The sequence below is a fragment of the Podarcis raffonei genome, chromosome 3 (genome assembly GCF_027172205.1).
Source record: "Podarcis raffonei isolate rPodRaf1 chromosome 3, rPodRaf1.pri, whole genome shotgun sequence".
Lineage (NCBI taxonomy): Eukaryota > Metazoa > Chordata > Lepidosauria > Squamata > Lacertidae > Podarcis > Podarcis raffonei.
Window position 1 is genome coordinate 21,072,121 of NC_070604.1, and position 24,459 is coordinate 21,096,579.

Here is a 24,459-nt window from a genome sequence, read left to right on the forward strand (position 1 = left end):
TCTGGAGCTACCCAGATCCACCCCCTCTTTTCCCCCATTCACACATCACTAGTGTTGCTTTAAAAGGTAAACCATACAGAGGTCCTTACAGTTTTTTCATATTTACAAGGATGGCTTTGGATTCTAAGCCTACATGGTGGAAACTAGTTTCATGGCTGCCTCGGGTGGTGGGAATGGCTGGAAACCACAATGTATATTTCAACACTGCCCTCTGCTGACCGGAGGCATTAAGGCTTATATCCAACAACCACAATGTTATCTTTAATGGCTCAGCTTTTGCTTATGGAAGGGAAGAGAAGTCATTCACATATATGGCCAGGGGAGAAGGGCGTATTCATTCATGGGGGGTGTGTGTGTAAGGGAAAGGAAATAAAGCTGCTTCCTCCACTTTGTGACCCCAGCTACTGAGAATCTAGGTTGTTCCATCCTGCGTCGTCCCAACCTGGTTGTTGTTTCTGCTTGATTGGCAGATCGTTAAGGGTTGCTGAAGAATGGCTTTCATATATAGATGAACAATATTATTCGTGTAATGGATAGCTACCATTCATTTCAACAGTTCCAACAGGCATTACAGGATAAATGAATCTATTTGTTATGGAACCATTATAAGAACAGAAATATCAACAAAATGTCTACCTGTGATAATGTAGCACATAGGTTAATAAGCACTTACTGGTATTTAGCAAATATTCTTTTGTGAAAGATTGTGTTAAGGTTTTTGCCTGCTTTGTTTGGACAAACAAAATGCTTTCTGAGAGTGCATGCATATGCCTTTATGTACTTGTATTTTTAAAATTATATGCTGGAGATATGCAGTCTATAATTATTAATTGAAACATCTGACTACAACATATTTCCCCAAGAGCCCCATGTCTTTTGATCCTCTCGGAAAATGTGATTACATTATAATATAATATAATATAATATAATATAATATAATATAATATAATATAATATAATAATATATGTTAGTGTTGTGGAGCTTAAATGAATAACCTTTTAGGTGTGTGTGTGTGTGTGCATGTGTGTGTGTGTATCCCCAAGTGTTAACTGCTGAACAATAGGATTGGGGATATTTGGAAAGAACACACACAAGTAAACTAGCACAAATAATCCAACTGTTTTCAAAAAGCAAATTAGAAAGAAAAGATCAAAATAAAAGTTTAAAAACCATTTGAGATTATAATGTCAAATAAAAAAAAATTGGTAAGAAAATATGTTTTCTAACCCCCTTAATGCTTCACTAAGAAATTAGCAAAGGTATAAGTGTCCTTTTCTCCATAAGAACCATCAGTTTTCTTAATCCTGTAACCTAAAATTAAATTAATATGGTTTTCTTAGTGCTTATGAGCCACTGTATGCTAAAGTATGATTGATAGACGGTTTGTGTTCTGTCCATGGCACTGCAAAAACAGTTCCAGTTCTAGCCACTTTTTTCCCTTTCCTTTTCCATTTCTCTTTCTTTCTTTGTTCTTTTTTTTTCTCCTATGCAGAAGACCATCAAATGAATTGTCACAATACTCGAATGCAAGACACAGAAAAAGATGATAACAATAATGATGAGTATGATAATTACGATGAACTGGTGGCGAAGTCATTGTTAAATCTTGGCAAAATTGCAGAGGATGCAGCGTACAGAGCCAGGACAGAATCAGAAATGAATAGCAATACATCTAATAGCCTGGAAGACGATAGCGACAAAAATGAAAATGTTGGTCGTAAGAGTGAGCTGAGTTTAGATTTAGACAGTGACGTTGTTAGGGAAACTGTGGACTCGCTGAAATTGTTAGCACAAGGACATGGTGTAGTGCTTTCAGAAAACGTTAATGACAGAAATTATGCAGACAGTATGTCTCAGCAAGAAAACAGGAATATGAACTATGGGATGTTGGGGAAGCCTACCAACAATGGGCTTACAGAAAAAATGGTGGAAGAGAGCGATGAAGAAGTATGTCTCAGCAGCCTGGAATGTTTGAGGAACCAATGTTTTGATTTGGCCAGGAAACTCAGCGAGACAAACCCGCAGGAAAGGAATCAACAGCAAAACATGAATTCTCGCCAACATGCCCGGCAAGAAGAAGATTTCCAAGGAAGGACATCTGATAGGAATTATTCTGATATGATGAACTTAATGAGGCTTGAAGAACAGTTGAGCCCCAGATCTAGAACTTTTTCTAGCTGTGCAAAAGAGGACGGGTGTCACGAAAGAGATGACGACACCGCCTCTGTAACTTCAGATAGGTCGGAGGAGGTATTTGATATGACAAAAGGAAACTTAACGCTGCTTGAGAAAGCGATTGCTTTAGAAACAGAAAGAGCAAAAGCCATGAGGGAAAAAATGGCAATGGAAGCTGGAAGGAGGGATAATATGAGATCCTATGAGGAGCAGTCTCCAAGACAGCTTTCTGGAGACGACAGGAAGTCTAAGTCCAGTGACGGCCATGTCAAAAAGCCATATTATGGTAAAGGTAATATTTCTATCTAATGTATGTTGTATTATGATGAACTATGGGGTGAATCTTAACAAGCCATGCACCTGAATGTGTTTTTTTGCACTCAAAAAATAATTCTAGAAGCACAAGTAGTTCAAAAGTAATGCTCTGTGTCTTTAGGTAGAACATTACGTCATGCCAGGAGAAGCAAAGGGAATAAGAGATCATGTTAAAAGAGAGAAGGTTGTCCAGAAATGCTGAATATATTTTATGATTTTAAAACTAAAGGCAAATACATCTTGCATGAATTGACTTATACGTTAAGATTTTGTGCAAGACAGCCAATTAGCTGGGAAATGCATATTTTTATAGACTGGACTGTGTGGGGCATCTTGATTTATAAAATTATAACCAGATGGTGGTTATTGATGAACCCTCTCCCATATAAAATGTAGAGTTGCTTGATAGAAATTGAATAGTATCTGAGTGACCGATAACATGAGATAGGGGCAATGACTGCACATTAATTATCTTTAATAGTAAGGTAATGGAAATCATTTGCTATGCAAGGCATGCTTTGGCCTGGGCTGAGATCAATAGCAATTTCTTTCTTATATGCATTCCACTCCACTGGTTTCATGCCTTTGTGGAAATAGCTAAGGTGCTACCATAACAATTATCCAATATATAAGACCAAAAAAGACAAAACATAAACAATTACCCTAACCATGTATTATGTCTAGGTATATACAATGTAAATATCAACATGCTATTTTTATGAGTCTGCATTCTTGTAAAGTTTCCCAACAGCAGAATACTTTTCACTCCCATTAACTTTAATGGGAGTTGAGGAATCTGAATCATTGGAGGGAGGTGTGAATAACCTAGATGGTTATGGATGATGCTGTGATTTCCAGAGCATCACTTTATTAAATTGTTATTCTGTGTTTTTTAAAAAATATTATGAACTTGGTAACAGGGCTGTAAAGTATAATTATGATATTAAAACATTATTTTCAATATATCTGCACAGGAGACTTTTTCTTTCCTTAAGCAAAGACAAATAAAAGACCCATATATATATAAGCTACATAAGTATGATGAAAGCATGAAGCTTTCTTGCAATCCAGTTTTGAGCCACTGTCATACACTAACACCTGAGTTATTGACTGCGTTTGAGGCAGTTCGCCCAATACATTTTTCTGTACATGCAAACTACTGTGGGGCACACACTTGTATGAACAAGTGTAATGTATGGGCAATGAAATCATGGATGTGGCCAGCATCAATTCGTATGACTGGCAAACAGTTTCACCATGGTTGCCGCAATTATGGAAATCGCTTCTGGCATGCTATGCACATTATGCTTGTCCAGGCAAATTAATATCTCAAATTGGTCCAGAATGCTTATTTTTACGGACAAGGAAAAACACACTATCCCATTACATGCTACAATAAAGTAATGTGTATATACTTCAATATTTTAATCTGTTATTGCAATTAAGGAAAAAATACAGTCCGTTTTTAAAAAAGAAAAGAAAGCACTGTGCGAATCAGCAAATAGTTGAGAAACCATTCAAGTAAAAATTACAAAAAAATTAATGTGCTTATCTTACAGAATATATTATAATATGCCCTTAACCAGACCCAATATCATTTAAACATTAACACCTCAGGGGGAAAAGAAGGTGCTTCTGTACCTCTGGGAGTTTGAACGTAAATGTAAGCAATGATGCTAACAGGAGTCACAAGCGATACCTGGATCTAAAGTTGAAAGTTTAGGCAATATTAACCTCAAACTTGGGGTCCAGACTCAATTCTTTTCAAAGAGCAGGATAAAATAAGTAACCATATACCTTCTTTGCTCTACTGTAAAAAATTTAAAAGCGAATGAATGAAGGCGATGTCCTTCTAACACCACTCATCATCAAGTACAGGTGATTCCCTCAACTGTGTCTCCTCTTGGGGGAGATGTGGGGTACACATCTCAGGGAATATACACACACTTTAATGTAGGGAAGAAGATGCATCAAAAGGAATGCCTAACAATTGTGTCTCCACTGCTTTCCTATGGTGGGTTCCAAAAACATTGCGAGAGGCAATCCTTTCTATAGATATATGCTTTTCCATGTTAGAAAGTATCCGGATGTCTTTGTGTCCCTAACCTCACCGTTGCAAAATTATATCTGATAATATTGCAGTCCTGACTGGACAATTGTATCAAGAGTTGGTAGAGAACAACAACTTTCCCTATGGCAGTAGGGAAATATTTATGAGGCAGTCATGTTGTTAAATTGAATTACCCAAGTGTCAGTATTAAGTTCTCCTTCAATATTTTCTTACATAGTACTAGATAAAGCTATTTCCATTCCTTGTTTGGACCAAATAACCATTTTGATAGTAAAGCTCCATAACAGTCACCTAGAAACAAAGGGACCCTGCCCCACATTTCTGATTCACTCAGCCTAACTTGTTTCCAGCATTATACTTGAAATACACTACTCATTAGTAATACAGTTAAAACATTGTTTTTATGAGTTTCAAATTAAGATGTGAATACTGTATGGTTCAGCCCCATGGGTAGCAATAATTCAGTAATATTCATTGATCTTAGTGATGCCCCCCTCATTTATTATCTAATTAACTAAGATGTGAAGATTTATACTCTTTTGGGTCAACTGTACCTTGTTGCACTTGATTATTGTCATATGAAATAGAAATAACCAAAATACTCTTGAGAGATAGTCAACTAAATCATACTAAAAGTAGGCCCATTGAATTCAATGGGTCAGCTCTGAGTTTGACTGATATTGGATATCACCCAGTGCTCTTATTGGCTGGATTCTTTGGACCACAATATAACATATCAGAGTGCTTTATGTAAAGAGTTCCATAAAGCTTTATGTATGCAAATGAATGGTATGGCTGTCAAGAGGTAACATAACTTCAGAGACATAGAGAAAGACATTGATGAGTTCTATTCCCAGCTCCAATACTAATTTCTTTCTGTTTCCTTGGGCTGAATAATCTGCCACAGACATAGTCACCAATATGGGGCGTTTTAGTATTTGTGTTGCTTTATAATTTTGTTTTATTTTTGGCAGGGGGTTATTAAATGAAAGGTTAACAATGCATATATTGGTCTTCCTGCTGTCAGGAAGCCCTGCCAATCTAATTAAACTACAACCTATGGATTTAAACCATTAAGGGTAGGCCTGCACAATTTATGACCTACCAAAGCAAATTCAGTCTCCCCAGCCATGTTATGTAGTGTGTCAGATGTATGGCAGCCTTCCTGTGTTTTGAAGTTTTTAGGCAAGCGGCAGAAGCAGGAGGATTATTGATACCCTGTTGGTGGGCCTCCATAGGTGACTGGCACGCTGCATTATAGAATCCTTGAATTGGAAGCGACGCTCCCTCCAAGGTCAGCTGGTCCAACCCTCTGATATGCCACATCTACCACAAGGTGTGGAAGCATGTGCCCTTGCACATGAAACTGGCCACTTTAAGTTGCATGTGCACTGGCTCCCATCAAGGCAGGCCAGTCATGGGAAACTGCTGCTGTGAGCAAAAGCAGACTGTTTGCACACCAGTATAAAGCTTTCCTGGAGTGGCACGCTAAATTCCTGCATATGCTTCTCACTTTTATTCTGTGAGTTGGCAGAAAAATCAATGCTCAAATATATAGCAGAGGCCAAATAACCCAGAGTTTCCTGTGCATTGGCTTGAGTTGCGAATCAGTGTATAATATATCAGTAACCAGCACTAATTAGAAACCCCAGTCCTGGAATACAATCTCTTGCTTTAACCTGTGCTTTAAATACTAAAAGGCAAGCACCTTAATTTCTCCAAACTTTGAGCTGACAAAAATAATGTTTGATTTGAATTGAGACCTATGAGGTTTGAGACAGTTGAATAACAACATTCTGAAGGGAATTAATGTCCTTCCTGGAGCAAAGGGAGTCATAATGCCAGGTTCTAACACACAGCACTGATAGATAAATGTTTGGGGGTTTTTAAAAAAATGAAAACATTGCTTTAAAAGGATGAATTCTAAAATGGTTGAGTTTGGTTGACAGAATCTTATGAGCAATACTGGCTGCATTTGTTTGATACCAGATATGAATTATTCCTAGTACTGTATTTAAAACATTGCAACAGTATAAAAGGATGATGTTCTGATCTGGAGCTTCTGATCAGAATTCACAGGGGTCCTTTCGCCCAACTATCCTGAATCATGTAAACTTTACTGTGTACTGCTGAACTCTGAAAGTGGCTTTGCACCTAACATTTTAGGTGTAAGACATGTTGGTTTTTTTAATATGTGAGTTCAAAAAAAAAGTGAATTGCTGTATTTGTTAGGGAGATAGGATTAGCTCTAGCTGCCTGTTTCTGTACACATGGCTTTGCTGCCACACAAATTGGAAAACGGTGCTGAGATGATAGCCCTGATATTTACACAATCATTTATTTTAGGATCATCCCCCTATCTTTTTAGGCATTGCCAATTCTCTTACGGCTGACTTTAGCCTCTGATTCACACAGGCATAACCAAGGAAGGTCACAGGCAATTTTCTTCTATGATTTGAAGTGGTGGAGACGGTTCTCCTCCTTCATACATGCTTACTATTTCTCCCTTTAATGGTTGTCAGAGGGGAAAGACAGAAAAAGAGTGAACAGGACCCCCCTTTTGGGTGGGGTCCAGCATCAGAAATGAAAGAGAGGTAGTACAGCATCTTTTTTTACACACTTTTACACACAGAAGGTCCCAGGCTCAATCCCTGGTCTTTCCAGGTAGGACTGGAAATGTCCCTGGTCTGAAGTCCTGGAGAGATGTTGCCAGCCAGTGTAGACAGACTAGATGGACCAATGGCCTGGCTTCATATAAGACAGCTTCCTGTGTCTTATGTCCAGTCTATGTCCAGTCCGTCTCCCTTTCCCTTTTGGTTGTATCTTCCACCCATCATTCCCAGTACCTGCCTCTATAGGCTGAGACAAATGAAAACCAAATTACTTTTCATGGCACTCAACAGCACAGGGCTGTTGCAGCACTGCAAGAAGAACTTTAGCATTGCTACTGAAGCTAACCTATAGCAGGAGGTGGGGAGAAGGGGATCTGAAAGAAGAAAACCAGTGGGGCAAGGAGGTTGAGGGTGAGAATGGCTATTTCAAGGAATCATGACACGTACATTACTATTCTTACCTGCCTCCCTCTCCTATCACTCTAGTTAGTATTGATGCTCTGCCAGATTCCTTAGAACAGGGAGAGCCAACATGGTGCCCTCAAGAAAGAGTTGGGTACCAACTCCCAACATCGCTGACCATGGGCTGTGCTGGCTGACACTGATCGGGGTTAAAGTCCAGTGACATCAAAAGAGCTGCTTGCCCCTGCCCTAGAATATGGATACAAATCAGAAGTTGAAATTAGCTTGGGAGATAATTAGCCTAGGATAATGGATTGTGTAAATGGAAAGAGCAGGGGTATTTTAGTACAACCCCCCCCCCCATGCATTCAGTAAAAGAATGCTATTGGGGGTCCAGTTTTAATTCCAATTTCAGCAGTAATTCCACAACATTCTCTGCAAACACACACATAAGCGTAATAAGAAAAATAATTTTCATAGGTTATTACGAAAACAGCAAAATGTGATGCAACACTTCATTATGAATGTTATGAATATCTAAGTGTTCTAAATATGTGGTGTCTTTCACGGGACAATTTAAAAGCAAGTCTTAACTTTTTAAAAAAACAAAACTTGTAGTTAATGTTCAGTGGAAAGAAACATCCTTTTCTGTAAGTTCTTATATTCTGTAGCAAACTTTTGAGAAACAGTGTTGTCTGTTTTAGCATGCCATTGAAAAAGAATTAATTTGCATTGCATCTTTGAAGAATTTTGGCAAGGAGCTGGGTCCACTATCATCAGTACTCTGAATTTCTCCCGCAGTAGATCTCTAGACTTCAATATATAATGAGGAAAATAGTTTTTAAAACAAATTCAAAACAGAGCCAACTTATAGCTAATGCTTGACAGAAGTTATGTTGACAGTGGTGTGTGGCTTTGCTGGAAGAAAGTCACCACCATTTACCCTCCATGAATGGAGGACAGCTGTGATCATAGGAGCCTACGGTACAGAAGAAGGAAGCAGGAGATAAAAATGTTTTCAGTCGTAGATGTGTTTTCTTCCAGTGTTCTTTGAGAACATTTTCCAAAGAGTAACTGAATTCATTAAGTGAACCTTCGTCCATTTGGAAATCTGAAAAGGAAAAACATCATTCACTTGACACATTTGTTGTAAATTATAGATCCCTCAAGAACAGAAAAGAAAGAAAGCAAATGTCCTACCCCTGGGTGTGATGGAACTGGCCATGTAACGGGGCTTTACCCCCATCACCGCAGTTTGTCAGGATGCCCACACAAAGATAGGGTCCCTCCAGAAAGTAAGTCCACATTGTTTCATGGAAACTGGGGATAAAACTCCACACAAATTTTTCTAGCATGCATTAAGAAACTTTTTTTCCCTTCTCTTTTTTTCTCTGTCCCATTTTTCCAGTATGATATGTCTCAATTTAGCAAACTGTTTTTCTGTTATATTTGCATTTTTTTCCTTTATTTCATCATGTTCACATCTATACTAACCTTTATGCTTGAAGAAAGATGTTTTAAAGCTGTATTCTTTTTATTCTGATAGAATTAGGATATTTGCAAACTGTTGTTTTTCTCTATGCCGCAGGTATTCCCCCCCTCCCCGCCAGAAAAAAACAAAACAGTACTGCTTTTAATTCTGAGTAATTATAGCCATCTCTTGAATAGAGTCTCTCGTGTTCAAATAAAGGAGCCGATGTTCCTTCCACTTTGAAAATAGGCAATTGGATTCATTTTAAAATTTTTATATATATACATAATTATTCAAGCAATTAATTCAAATATTTGACCTTTAGAATTGTGGTTGACTTGCAATAATACAGCTCTGCATGGATGTTAGTGCAAAAATGCTGCAATTGTATAAGAGGTATGAAGGGAGAAGAAATATGTAAAAAAAAAAAAAAACAGGTGCCATAATTGTCTGAGATTGTCAGAACTCATCCACCCACCTGCTAAGAAGAATATACTAAACTGATTCTCAGATTTTGTGGGAGGCTTCAAACATTACAAAAACAAGGCTTCCAATCATAGAATCATAGAATTAAGGAGTTGGAAAGGGACCCTGAGGATCACCCAGGCCAACCTCATGCAATGCAGGAATAAGCAGCTGTCCCAGAGATCAAACCTGCAGCCGGGTGTTGCGTGTCGAGGTCCCCAAGCTACCCCAATAAAACACAATTCACACGGAATTTTTGTTTAAGGTTTTTGGCATAATTTTGGCCACAACTTTATTAAAAGACAAAAAATGTGAGTGGTTGCTTAGGCATTGGCTGCGACTATCTGACCCCGCACAGGGACAGACTGACATTTGCATGCCCACGAAAGTCAGAAAGGGAAAAAATTTTGGGGAGAAAGATGGAGCTGGGAACCATGCCCTCACCTCTCCCCAAATGCTCCCAGGGGCTCTTGCGTGGCCCTAGCCCCTTGACAGGGGTTTGGACAAAAGCATGGCAAGCCCCTGGGCTCCTTTAATGGAATACCCTTGCAGCAGCAGCAGCATTGGAGGGGCAGGCACAGCCAATCCATGCCCCTAACAACCCTAAATATAGGGAGGGAGGGCAGCTAATCCAATGCACGCAGCGAAAAGAGGAAGCTCAACGCTGCACACAGGGAATATAAAACTTCTTGGCTATCAATAAAAAAATGGCAACATCAAATTCTCCCCAATGACAAGAGGAACCCAATCGCAATGGTGGCCAACTACCTTTACTCGCCCAGCAACAGTGGGATGTCTTGGAAGACCCCACCGCAACACGTGCTCTCCATGAAGGAGAACACGCTTTATCAGCATCACACTTGTCAGCACCAGCACTCTGTTCTTACCAACTTTGCTATCCAGTCTTTGCAAGATGGTGGCTTTCTAAAAGCTGGGCTACATGTAGATTTGATTCATTGGTTCCCGAACAGCTTAGTTGTCGAACAAATTGGATCCTGAATGCCGCAAACCTGGAAGCGAGTGTTCCAGTTTGCAAACATTTTTCAGAAGCCAGACGTCCGACGTGGCTTCCACGGCTTCTGATTGAGTGCATGAAGCTCCTGCAGCCAATTGGAAGCCGCGCCTTGGTTTTCAAACGGTTTCGGGAGTCGAACAAACTCCCGGAACGAATTAAGTTCTAAAGCCAAGGTACCACTGTATTTGATTTAATAGCTACACCCCACTTTTCCATTAAAACAATAGTGGAAGTGGCTTGCAATGAAAAACAACAATAATAAATATAAAACACCAGAACAACATAGTTAATATAGTAGCGAGATCAAGAATTCCCACTAGAATTAAGGGACCTTAGTCATGTTCATTAATTTCAGTGGGTCTCCTCTGTTTAGAACTTAGTCAAATTCCACACAGTGTGAAACTGTCTCAATTCTCCTTAAGGATCACCCCATCGGGTTAGGGTCAGGACAGTCATTTTCCACAAAGCAGCTCTTCATATATCTGCCACTGAAAACACTAGCACTATGAGAGTGCTTCTACATGTTGCCATTACATTGAGAAGTAATTACCATGTGATGTAGTATCATCACATATATTAAGTGAAAAAAGTATTTTTCATTCATGACAATGAAGATTTGGAAAGAGAAGCCGCAAGAAACTTTTGAGTCTTGAAAGCACTTAACTCAGTCTGGAGTTAAAAGTGGTATGAGGGCATCAATGGCAGAGTATTGTCCATTTCATATCCTCCCTTAAAACTCGCAGAAAGGGAAATCCCTCTTAAGGAAGCAACACTGCTTCTCAGCTGGTGTGTGAATCGAGCTGATCAAAGGAATTCAATTTCCAGTTTAGCAAGGCCTATAATTTTCTCAAACACAAATGTTTACTCAGTTCCTCAAAGTGGTTCATCTCCTCCCCCCCCCCACCAACGTAAATGGTAAATATACAGCATTTAGAAAACGTTACCAATCAAAGAAGAATATAGCTTTAAACGGTTTGCATGTTCAGTAGTGACAAAAGTGAAAAAGGTGAGATCATCTCTCTCTTTCTATCTATCTCTTTTTTTTCTCCTCCTTACCCTACTCCTGCAGTGCTGGGCTTGTAAAGCATGTTTCAAGAACAGCTTTGAATAGCAGGAAATCCAAAGTGAAGCTTTCACATCTTTAGTACACTGCTAGTAGTGTGGTGATGGTGATGAATGATGGTGGTTGTGACTATTCTTTAAATCAATTATGCACAGGCTTTATTCCTTATATCCTCTAGGCTTTTGTGTAAGCATTACACATGCTTTTTTTAAAAAGATTGGTTCCTTTGAAATGTAGCATAATTTTGCACTAGTCGTCCAGCAACAGTGACACAGATGTGAGCATTTTTCATGTTGTACACATGCACACCAATTGGATGCAGCTCAATTTATTTTTAAACGTTAAAAAAAAGTGAATGTTTGGCACATAATGGTTTTCAGTTCAAGTAAATTATAAGTACTGTCCTATTGTATTGAATCCAGAGACTTTGAGATCTGTAGGATGGGATCCCTGATATTTCAAATCCCACACTGGAAAATAGCAGAGATGCAATTTACAAAGTAGTGTGCTCCCCTATCGCTGAATTGCAGCCCCTCCCCAATGCTTGCTTGGTGGTGGAAAATGACAACCCTTTTTTGTTTAAACCAGGCCTTGTTGGTTCCTTTTATTCCTAATTTATCACTCCACCACCCCCTTGACTTTAAAATGTGCTCACATTCTTTGCTTATATTGGTTTCTCCCCCCCTCCTTTTTTTCTTCTTCCTTTTTTGGACCCTTTATGATTTATTGACAGCTATAGATTATTATTTTTTTAGCAATTATTCTGATCACAACATGAGTGTAACTGCCATTGAACTTTTAACAAGCGTTAGTCCTACGTAATCAAGGCAGTTGTGGGGCTCGGAACCAATTCCATAGCTGGGCTTCAAAGATCTTTCTGGTACTGCTTTCAGCACCTCAGAATTTGCACACATTTTATGCAGTTATGGACTCCAGATTCTGGATGCCTGTTTTGTGTACCTAATCAGTTTATTATTGCATATATGCACCTTAAAACTGCTCCAACCTCCAACTCACCACTGTGCTGTTCAGTGCTTTTGCTCAGTGCTTATGTATGCAGCCTCCTGCTTCACTGTCACACCAGAGACACATTAATTGTTAGATAACCTGCCCTCCATAACTCTTAATGTATTAACATCATCCCTATGTTAATGAGTACCACAACACCTCTTTCCTTCACCAGGCTTTTATTGGCTATACCTGTCACGTGTCTATTTTCAGGAATGCTGATCATTAATTAATCTTGCTTTGTACTAAAATGGCTTCCTACAGACTGGGACTTGAAATCTTTTTCTTCTTGTTGTTGTTTCCACACTCTGCTGTTTCCTTTCCTTCTCCTTGTCAAGTTCTTGCCATGCATGAAAACGTTCTTAAGTGTCCTACACCAGGCTGCACAGGCCGAGGCCACGTAAATAGCAACAGGAATTCTCACAGAAGGTAAGATGATGTGCTCACTGAGCTATAATGTAGGTGGATACCATTTCACAGCAACAACACCTCTGAACGTCTCCTGACAAGTGTGTGTGTTTGTGTGCATATGTATGTGTGTGGTGTGTGTGAAGATGCTCTGGGCCTTAACTGAGCAGATGGACTGATGTGCTCAGTCTGATTGTCCTTTACGGCTTATCGTATGAGAGGATTAACTCTGGCGCACAGTTAATTCAAATAATAAGCTATATTTCAAGGCTTGTCACTGTTGGCCAGCATTTGCATTTCCTAAGTGAGAATTGAATATACAAGTTTAAATTCCTTCAGCAGGCTGCAATAGGTATTTTCTATCATTGGGGGAGAGGTCGCTAGCTACCCTTCCTTCCCACAGTGCTTCAGGCTGCTTGCAATTATTTCTCACCTGTATTTGAATATGAGTCACCTGCATATCTGTTTGTTTTGAGGTACAAAAAAGGTAGCTGCAACAATTTTTTTTAAATGTTCTGCTTCTTCACAATATGCACTTTAATATTTCAGAGAGCAGCCTCTTAACCTTGATATGAATCCTGACACACACAAAAGCCCCTCAGCTCTACTGAAATCTCTTTGCCACCTGATTGAAATCTAAAATGGCACTTCTGGAGAATATCACCGATGATACTAAAATAAGGTGTATCTAATCAGAACCAGGATAGTTTCTTTACACCATGTTAAGCTACTAACCTTTTTTTTGTTCACGAAGTGCTGTAGATTCCAGTGCATTGTAAATAACAAATTGTGTAGAACTGGAAATTATTATAATTAATTAATTAAATTTCTATACACAGATAGTAAAGTCTTCTAGTATAAAGGACTAAAACAGCAGGATTGTTTTCAAATTATCTTAAAATCCACAGGAAGTTGTTGTCTTTTTAATTTGCTTTTGGAGATAGTCCCATTCAAAGCTACAGAAGATAAAAGGATTGGATCCAGACTGAGAATCCCACATAAGTGGGGATAAGCCCCATTGAATTCAGTAAGACTAACTTCTGAGTAGACATGGATTGTGGTGTTCGTGATTTGACCTTCACTTCTATTGAAATCAGTGGGACTTCATTTATGTATGATTGCTTTTAAACCATACTCTTCCTCCAGCAAGGTAGCTCACAACATAGAATATACAATAGCAGCTAAAATATTTTTTTTAAAAAAAATTGAAAATAAAAACATTTTAAACCCAACTCAGCAGCAATAAATAATATAACTGGCTCCAGAGTCAACATCAACCAAAAACCTGAAGGCCTAGACAAACCTGCCCTTAAATATAGCTAATGTGAAGGGCAACCAAATTTCATTTTAGTTATTGCTGACTTTTCACATTGATTTCAATATAAACGAAGTTCAACTAGCTTACTCTGGATCCAAACCACTGTAATTGAGCCCAAGAAGTTAAAAACAAATATATCAGGAATCACAACTAAAGCAGCCATGACAGATGGCCATCCAAACTTTGCTTAAAAACTTCCAATGAAGGAGAGTCCACCACCTTAAATGAAACTATAAAAAATATTGACCCTGCTTAATGTCCATGGCTTTGACAATAGCACTGGGGAAAGCTGTAGGATTATTTAAACACCATGTCTCAGATCCACGGCTTTTGAGACATCAAGGAGTGCTGTTTGGCACTCCTCTTTCTGTCTGCATTATTTGATTCTCCATTCCTGGCCCCCTCTGCCATGCTCCCTAAAAGATATCTACTTTGAGAATGGGTGTTGCTGGTTAGCAATAGTAATCTCTTGCTAAGAGGCATGGAGGATGTCTGAATGAATGAACTCCAGTGGTCATGTCACCTCAGTGCATGCCATGTAATCCATGGAAGAGTTTAGGAAACATTGTCTACTGTATCGTGTCTTCTCTTAAACATTTCTATGGCTTTATGATTTATTTTTCCCCTATAGAAAGGGGAATGACTTTCTAGATCTCAGGGAGATTCAGAGTGAAGTTCTGTTCAGAATTCTGCCATAGAGTGTATTGATTTCCTCTGTAGAAATTTTGAAATCAGATAAGCATATTGCAAACTATGACCAGATAAACAACTTTCCCTTTACCTCGTCATAATGTTCATATATATGCTACTTCCAGTGTGTTGTTTATTTTTCTCATAAACTGTTTTCTAGCAGAAGCAGAACTGTCATTATATGCTCAGCTCCATAGCTCCTGTATCCTCATGATTCTGGGTTCTTTCCAAGGCAGCTTTCCATCCATTTCAGCAGCAAGCAATATCTTCACTTATAGGCTAAATTCTATTTTGATTTACGATTGGCACAGCTTCATTTTGCAGGTCAGCCCTAACCATCTTTACCAGTTGTAAGTCCTGAATTCAGCAAAGCTTATGTTCAAATAAGCAGCTTCAGGGTTGCAGCCTTCATTTAAAAGCAAAACAATGATTGTGTAATGTGTTAACCTGCGCAATTTGGCCTACACGTCATTGCCACTGAAATACCAGTGTAGTGATATAAATAACAAAGTTTTCCAAAGCGGATAATACTTGTTGGCAATCCTGCCCGACAGTATTGCAAAGTGGAATTTTCAGATTTTCATTCTGTTTGCCTGGCAGTAGTGTTCTCCTGCACATTTACCAGAACACAAAACTAAAGCATAACTTGTGACCTATCAAGCTGATTGCAGCTCACCAGCTATTTATGGTGGTTAATCAACAGCTCGTTCAACTTTTATTTTTTGCAGAAATTGTAGAACGGCTAAACGGTAATATTCAAGTACCTGGCTGGCATGCTGCAATAAGTAGCTTGGAAAGCATGTTTGGCTTGGTGGGTCACACGTTTCACAGAACTTTTCTTATGTACAGTGGGATAGGAAGTTATTTTATTTTTTTAATGATGTCAGCCCTGTGTCTTTAAAGGCTAGAGTTGTGCATCGAAGAGGAGTAACGCAGGGCATCAAAAAGCAGATTATTTTGTTCCTGGCAAGCTTCCTCCTTATATTTACTAAGAAGGGCTCTATGAAGCTATTCAGGACACGACAATTACATTTTCTTTCTGTAATTGCAGCCTCTCGGGATGTCCTATTGCTGCAGCAGAGAAACTGGCTAAAGCTCAAGAGAAGCATCAGAGCTGTGATGCATCCAAATCAAACCAGGCATCAGATCGTGTCTTGAGGTATTAAGAGTTGCTCTCACACTTAATAGCGTATACCAGATTAATTGCATAATAAGTTAGCCTGAGCACTAAAAAAAAGAAAAGAAAAAAGTATACGACCCTTGGAAGAAGTGTTTAGAATTAGGGCTTCTGGATCCTGTTCTCAGCATTTATCTGCCTACCAATATACCCTGGGGGTGGGTGGGTTAATGTTTTTTTGGCAAATATCAATAAAGCTGAAAAGCTCATTTTTGTCTTAGGCATTGTTTGGTGTAAAGCTGCCTGCTGGAGTTCTGAAACTAAGAACAGTGTGAAAAAAAGTTGATATCTTTGGGAAATAAACTAATATTTACCGGTAAGTCTTGTTTTTTCCAGCAGGCGTTTACTAGTAAATATCAGTTTAAATGAAAACCAGAAGCCCTATTTTTCAAATTTTTAGTTTGCCAGTATGGAATTCTAATTCAAAAGTATTTTCATTCTTAGATTTAACAGTGAAAACCACCCACTGAGGTTTAGTTGGCTTCTTATTCTCTCTAGAAAGAATGATAAAGTTACACCATCATATGGCTTACAGTTTTATTGCTGCCAATAATTCATGATTCATCTCATTCCTCAGGAATACAATTTCTAGGTTGTCCTGTGCAGAACCTATAAGCATTTCCTTGAAGCAGTTACTTTTCTTGGGAATCTTGAGAGTCAGGGTACTAAGGCTAAGTCCTGTGCTGTGTAGGTCACCCAACTGCTGTAATATTTTCTAATTAAATGCATATGTGTAGATGTACACAGCATTCCCTAGGAAAAAAGAGAGAGTTTTCCTATGTTTTCTGTCAGGAAACTAGTTAATTATAAACATTAACAGAATGGCTTCACTTGAAGGTACAGATTTAGATTCTGCTTTCCTCTCTCACAGTGACATGTCTAATGACCATTTTTAGTGGCCTCATGATACTGGATCATCTCAAAAAAATCCAGCCAAACTCAAGCTGAGGGTTTGGTCAAAACATGCTGGGCTATTTTGGATTCATTTCCACGTGCATTTACGACTTACAGTGATGTCAAAAGCAAACCTACAAACATGATGTCTGAAGCTACATTTAGAGTGCCTTCAGATCTCTCATTAATCCAATGGCAATGCAAATCCAGTGGCAAAGACATTTTAATAGTATCGTCCATACTCAAAAGAAAGCAGGAATCGTGTTTTAGCCTAGAAATCTTGTGGTGGTTTTTTACTACTAATGATGTTTCTAATCTTCATTCAAATGGTATTTGAAAATGCATTTAGTACTGCCCTGGAACTGCAGGTTTTGTTGCAAATCACTCCATAATCTGGAAGACTGAAAATGCAAAGCACGGCAAAACTTGCTAATAGTGAATGCCACTATTTGAAAGCCAAACACTGCAGAGTTTCCCTGGTATTATTTTTTCCTGGCTTCTTCTACAGTCTAAAAATAAGGGGGGAAATGATAGTTAAATTAGGCACAGAAATCACATATGTATCAGTGTGCTTTCTCCATGCCATTAGAAAAACAAGATCATTTTTCCAAAGAAGAAGCATGGCTGATTTTGTTCATCATTCAGAAATACGATGTGAGTTTACAGATTTAGGGTTTGGTGTTCCACATACTCTTCCACTTCAGATACAATTTTGGGGGGAAACTCCTTTGTAGATCAAAACAACAGTACCACAGATAAGACTATTCCGTGGCAGCTGCCAAGAGGAACAGAACAAAGCTGGTGTAGCCTTGCCATTGCTTTCGAACCAGAATTTCTTTAGTGCAAAGTCAAATGCCATGCAAAGGAAGCCTCTTATAAGAAGCAGCACCTGAGCTTTTGACAGATTCCTCAAATAGATGTTTTGGCACTTTTGCTTTTGCCGCTGGGACTGTCGTGCCTTTCAGATCTTGATAGGTGATCTGAGTTACATTGTCACCTCAGATTTGACTTCTCCGCTGCCTTTCTCCTGTAAGAGCTCTTAAGATGAAAACTCTGAAGCTCGCCCTGTGATATTTGTGCTGGCTAAGCACGTATCGACTGCTGTTATTACCTTCAACTTGATTTCAAACAGAGTAACCCATAAGAAGCGCCCAAGTATTTTTTGGGGGGCTTTTTGCTGCACACCTTGACCTAAAGATGTGTCCTAGCAGCAACAACATGCTTCTGCCTTTTTGTCTTCAGACTGAGCAAAATGGTGGTGCCTTTGGCATCCAGAACTGAAGCCTGGTTACTTAGGATTTCCCACAGAGGTGGTGCTTCCTGGGGAAATATCATTTTTGCACTGCAAGTGAAGTAGGATACATTTTTTAAAGCCTTTTGAGAAGAAATCTGATTTACAGAATATGCGATCCAGTGTACAATTCGTATTTGTTTTGACGGCACAGTATCTGAATTCTATTTCCATAGTATAAAGCAGCTTTTTGCTTTATTGAACTTGGTTCTGTGTTTGCAGAACACTGTTGGGCTCTGTTCTCTAAGAAGTAATTTTCCACCCCAGCATGTGAAATAAAATCAAAGTGGATGAGTAATAAAATCTTATTTATACATACATATCTTTTACCTAAATTCCAACGAAATAATACTTTGGAAGTCTACAAGTTTATGGTTATGTAACATTTCTCACATTCACTTTGAGAGGCACAAAGCCAACCTATATTATTAGACCATCTTATTAAACAAACTAATATGTATTAGAGCTCCCATCCATGATAGTGCAGTTGAGGCTTTCCTTTAACAAGTTCCTTTAACAAATTTACAGTCATGCATTGGAGCAAATCTGCCATCTGTATTTTATTTCAGCTTAGAAGGGGTTTTTTACACACACACACACACACACACACACACACACACATATATATATATATATGATGTTTTTAAATTTCGTATTGCTATATATTTGCCATTTTATGATTGCAATGGGGAAGCACTTGAAAATGACATTGCCACAATTTTCAGGGATGAGTTTGTCCCACCACCCCTCACCTTTGAAGAGACGTGAGTTGGTCTCTTCTGTGGTTGTGGGAAGCTTCTAATTTTATACACAGTATTACACACCATGATTTGTTGCAATAATGAGTTCCCAGCAATGCTAAGGTCAACAGCAGTTGAAATAAGACCATAGATATTGCAAAGAAACAGCAAAATAGTCAAATCACAGAACTTTAAAAAGGTCTGTTTGATCTCACCACACAAGCCTGCTAATATGGCATTTTCCTTTTCTTAATGGTAGGTGAGAAAAAAGTATGTATAAAGGAGGCATGTCAACCATTATGCCCTCTTGGGGAGCTGAAAAGACTGATGGTGCCAGCACTAACCAGTTCAAAATTTTAGTGCTGTTAAATGTAGGTCCAGTGGCAGTATAGTGCAATGAGTAGACTTCAGGAGGTTGATGGACACACTAGATATCAAAGCACATGTGGACTCATTGCCCGCAATTTGATCATGCTAGATTTAGAAATTATTCCGGGGGCAGGTAGGCCCTGGAATTGCTATTGCTCCAAAACTTATATGCACATGTAATATGCTCAGGTAACTTTTGCTATCTCCTTGCAGAGCTGCTGTAATCATGCTCCTCCCCTTATTGCCTCATATAGCAAGGGAACATATCTGTGTGTGTGTTGGTGTTGTTGTTGTTGTTGTTGTTGGTTTAATAGGACCATTTCCCTATTTCTTTTGCTATTAGCCACATGTGGTGTAATTATAATTTGTTTTCTCTGGGCTTTTGTTGAAGGAAGGTGTCCTGCTAAAACACAACTTAAGCGCTTAAATAAATACATAAATAAATAAATGCATTGCTGCCGCTTGTGTGCAGTAAACAAGCTGAAAGAAGTGTTACTATCAAGGCTTCAAATTGTGTACTATCTGTCTAACACACTGTACGTGTTTGTTTGTTTTTGCTTAATTTCTAGGCCCATGTGTTTTGTTAAGCAGCTGGAGATCCCTCAGTATGGCTACAGAAACAATGTCCCCACCACAACGCCCCGCTCCAACTTGGCCAAGGAACTAGAGAAATACTCTAAGACTACGTTTGAATATAACAGTTATGACAACCATGCATATGGCAAGAGAGCCATAGCTCCCAAGGTGCAATCAAGGGATATTTCTCCCAAAGGATATGATGGTATGAGGTGCACACTCTTTAATCATCAGAAACCAATCTGCATCTAACAATGGTGTGACTTGTACAGACCTCATCTGAGTATTGTATATGTTCATGCCCATGTAATAGAGCGGAAGTCTATTTATCTCACCTGCCTGCTTGGTAGTAATAAAAATGGTATGGTTTCTGCATTTTTCTATGTCAGAAATTGCAGCCTTGAGACTCACAACTGCTTCTGCTTCTGCGGCCTGATCCATTAGGCCGAAAAAGTTGAGGCACAGGTCAATATCACTTGGTCCTTAATTACACAAGGTTGACATAAAAACGACTTTGGCCAACAGTAGGTAGGTTGCAGAAAAGCAACAAGAATAAGGATGTGTTTTTCTTTTGTTTGTTTTTAAAGCAGATAAGCAGACTTCTGCTATATTAAGGGAATTCTATTCATTTGATGATGGTGTTGCCTGGAACTTTTCATGAAAGCATGTCAAAAACTTTATATCATGCTGGATTCTGGATTGCTTTGTCCCCCCCCCTCAAAATAATGTCTAATGATTGAGTTTGGTGGATTATTGTTATTAAGTTTGCAATACAAATGGGCAGTGGCCCCAGGCCATGTAGTTTAGTGTCCATTTTAATGTCTAGGAGAGCCAGACTTATGGGTTATGTAATGCTTTGCTAACTCACAAAGATAATGTGCTTGCTCTCTGAGGTTTGAGAAATGGAAATGTGTTGAACTTAGCTGCAGTGCCAACACCTTTTGTTAGTCATGTTAATTATGGCCCTAATATATTACCAAATTCTTGATGGGGGGTTTTTGGGCTGAGGGAGGGTAGTGCTGGAAAACCTGTAATTATTATATATCACCTGATTCTGCTGATGACTCTACTTTGCCGGGGGGGGCGGGGGGAGTGTAATGATTGTGGAATATAGATTAGCACCGAGACTTCACATGATTACTAGACCTTTGTGGGCAGAAGGAGGGAGGGGAGATGTGTGCCATGTTTTCACTTCTGTTTTTTAATACACAACACGTCAGTGGAAAACAATCCGGTTCCTAGCAGTGAAAAAGAGGTACAGAAATGTCCAAGTGACAATCTTAACCATAGTCCAAACAAATCCACAATAGACCTAACATCTTGGAACAGACATAGAGTGAGATTGGTGTGAAAAGTAGCGAAAGTTGTACGAACTGGAGCATGCTCACATCGTTTCGTTACGAGGCAACCTTCAAGGTATAAGGTTTTGTAGAAAAGGGGGTTGTAAATTCTTTAAATAAAGCAAGAGACTTCTGTTGCCTGTTTAGGCGTACCAGCAGTATCCAGAATAACAGATGATGCTTAGAGCAATCCTGTGTTTGGACTGTACTGAAATTCTGTGTAGACAAAGTGGGAGGTGTGCAGTTTGCCCAACTTTCTAGGTGCATCATGGTGAAGAGGGCTTGAGTGTTTCTGGGACCTGTTTGTGTGGTAATTCTGCATCCCTTCCCACCCACAGCCAATCCTGACATAATTTAGATGATAGTTCACACTATACCTGGAGCAGCACTGTGTTGGAATACAGAGCACTCCCTATCTAGCTGCTCACAACACAAGGTGCCCAGCACAAGGGGGCACCAGACAGGTGTCAGCATGTGTGAGTCTTGCCAAGATCCTGAGGCCTTGTCAACTGTGTGAGAATGCCAGTTGCCGATACGCATATTTAGACTCCACAACAAAATTCTGTGATAGCGTTGTTTTTGTATGTAACAAACATAGATAACGATATCAGGTTCCATTTGTTGGACTGCTTTCTTGTTATTGGACACCTAATATGGGGAAAGACATGAAACGCAGGTATGAGACACGTACACACCCATCTTCTGAGTTCTTTATTATTTTATTTTATTCTAAAAAAACAAACAAAGGATGAGTGAAAAACAAGACTAGAAAGACTGTTATCTGACAAACTATGGTAATGCATCATGCAAACCCCTTTTCTCTCCAGTCATGGATTTCATTTGCAGAAGCAGGGCAATAAATGGCAGCCTAGCCATGATTTTACTTTCTCATGTCAATTTATACACAAATTTCATAAAACCGGTATGAAAGAGTTTTTGAGGAACTAGTAGGGTTTTGAAAGGGATTATAGCTATTGTGTGTATGCATTGAAGCCTTCACACATAAGAATTGGCATGGATTATATCTTCATAGTTTGTATAAATTAAGGTGCAGTCAGGACCAAGGAATTACCCTTTTAGGACCCCAATTCACTAAAGAACTTAAACATTCTTAGGGGAGGCCAGAAGCCTAAGAACGTGCTTAAGGTATAGGCTTATTCCGTGAGGATTTGTTGAACTGGATTGTCAGTGATGGAGAACATCTAAATGGGGCTTATCTGCACTGTGCAAGGTGAGAGAACATTTTATTAATAAGTATGAACTGAAGTTGGCCTGTATTGTATGCGAGGCATAAAAAGGTGTAGTGATGGTTACTACAGTAGTTGTATTGATGTTAGTGTTGAAAGTATAAAGTGGCTAATAGGCGCCATCCAAGACGTTTTGCTGCCTGAGGCAGAGCAGCAAATGGTGGCACTCTTAAAGTCAAGGTGCATAGTAACCAAGACTGGCCAAGTTATTTTGGCACATGATGCAGGAAATACCACAAGCATCTCTCCCTAGCAAAAAAGTAATATGACAATAAATTAAATATTTTCTGCCCTTTCGTGACAGCCGAACTCAGCCACCTGAGCCAGCCACCTCACTCTGCCTAATGGTAGGGTCAACCCTCGATGTAAGGGTTTGTATCCAACAAAGTCATTGAACATGACAAATGACTTCTGCTCACGCAGTAGAACTTTTCCTCCCCTTGCACAGATACACCCGAAACCTGCTCTCGAAGGTTAGGAAGAACAGATTGGGCAGGAGAGGGGAGAGGGAGAGGAAGTTCTGTTGCATGAACAGTATTTGTTCTGCTCATGCAGTCACACTTTTGGATGCAACCTTCAGTCCTGACACAAATTTCTTCTCTTATCTATTCACTTGTATTTAGAATTAAGCAAGAAAAGAAGATCACTGGATGAGAATAGCTATAATTCCATCAAAACACAGCCTAGTTAGGCAGAAGTACCTGGATTTCATCCAACCAATGTTGTGATTGCACTGCTGGTGCTACTCATAAGTAGTCTATTATGCTTCAGCAGCAAGCTAGTATATAATACAGAAGTAAGCTTTTCCTGGCCCAGGAAACTTACATTTGACCAGTTCTGCACAACTTATAAATAGATATGATTGTGATAGTCATATCCTTATCAGCCCTTCTCCTTATATTTTGTTTAAAAATATGTGCTTAGCCAGTTCCTCATCACATCACTCTAGGATGGGTTACAACGTAATTGAAAACTACAACAATTTGAAACAATTATGAGACAATAAAAAAGGAACTCTAAAATTCAGTCATGGTTCAGTCACAAACTGAAGCAACGGCCAACTTTCCATAACTGTACTTAACAACCCATAAATGTCTGGGCAAATAAACAGGTCTCTGTCTGGTGCCAAAATGCCATAAGGCAGACATGCTTCCAGTGAAGGGACAGTCTACAACTGGGGAAGGTGTCAACACAGAGAATGCATTTGTTTTCAAGTCTCAAGCAAGCAACAAAAGTAAGGGGTTTATTGAGCTCTGGCTGGACCTTTATGGTTGATGATGGGCTGTGTTCAACTTGGCAGATCATAGGTTGTGCAGTAGAAACAAATAAGGGACTGGATACAGAGAAGTTAGAGGTTTAATAATAAGGAAATGAGGAATGACTTGGGGAAAGTCAAAAGGAGTGGGAAGAAGAAACAAATGTATTTCGGAATAAGATTTGTGCTGACCTTCTTTAAACAAATTAATTGTGCTTCCTTTTCAACCTCAGTTTTTTTCTTTGTACATTCTTACTATTGTACACAAAACATTTGTTCTGTCCCCATGATATTGTGTCATGTGTGCTTGTAGCAAGCAGATGTATTTGGCTATATAGATAATACACCAATGGAGTTGGTGGCGTATTGATTGTTGAATTGAAACTTTTCATTATGTTGATGTCAGAGATGGAAAAAGAAATATAGTCTAAAGTATTTTTGTAGTGTATGAGGTGAACCTGAGTTTTCTCCTCTTCAGACATGCCCCAACACTTCCCCCATAGCATTCATATTGTCAACAAATTACCGTATTTTTTGCACCATAACACTCACTTTT

General features: G+C 39.1%; 1 protein-coding gene across 19 annotated transcripts in view; it reads left to right on the forward strand.

Moving 5' to 3' along the window:
* Nucleotides 1-24,459, forward strand: part of MYT1L (myelin transcription factor 1 like) — a 284,247-nt gene that overhangs the window by 210,220 nt on the left and 49,568 nt on the right. For 10 of the 19 annotated variants that reach the window (XM_053380764.1, XM_053380763.1, XM_053380761.1 and 7 more), the window contains 5 exons: nucleotides 1,494-2,468; nucleotides 8,737-8,871; nucleotides 12,937-13,027; nucleotides 16,066-16,173; nucleotides 20,055-20,266. In XM_053380764.1, the coding sequence (XP_053236739.1) occupies nucleotides 1,494-2,468; nucleotides 8,737-8,871; nucleotides 12,937-13,027; nucleotides 16,066-16,173; nucleotides 20,055-20,266 (1,521 nt within the window). The remainder of the gene's footprint in view (nucleotides 1-1,493; nucleotides 2,469-8,736; nucleotides 8,872-12,936; nucleotides 13,028-16,065; nucleotides 16,174-20,054; nucleotides 20,267-24,459) is intronic. The other 9 variants (XM_053380766.1, XM_053380772.1, XM_053380769.1 and 6 more) reach the window with 5 other exon arrangements.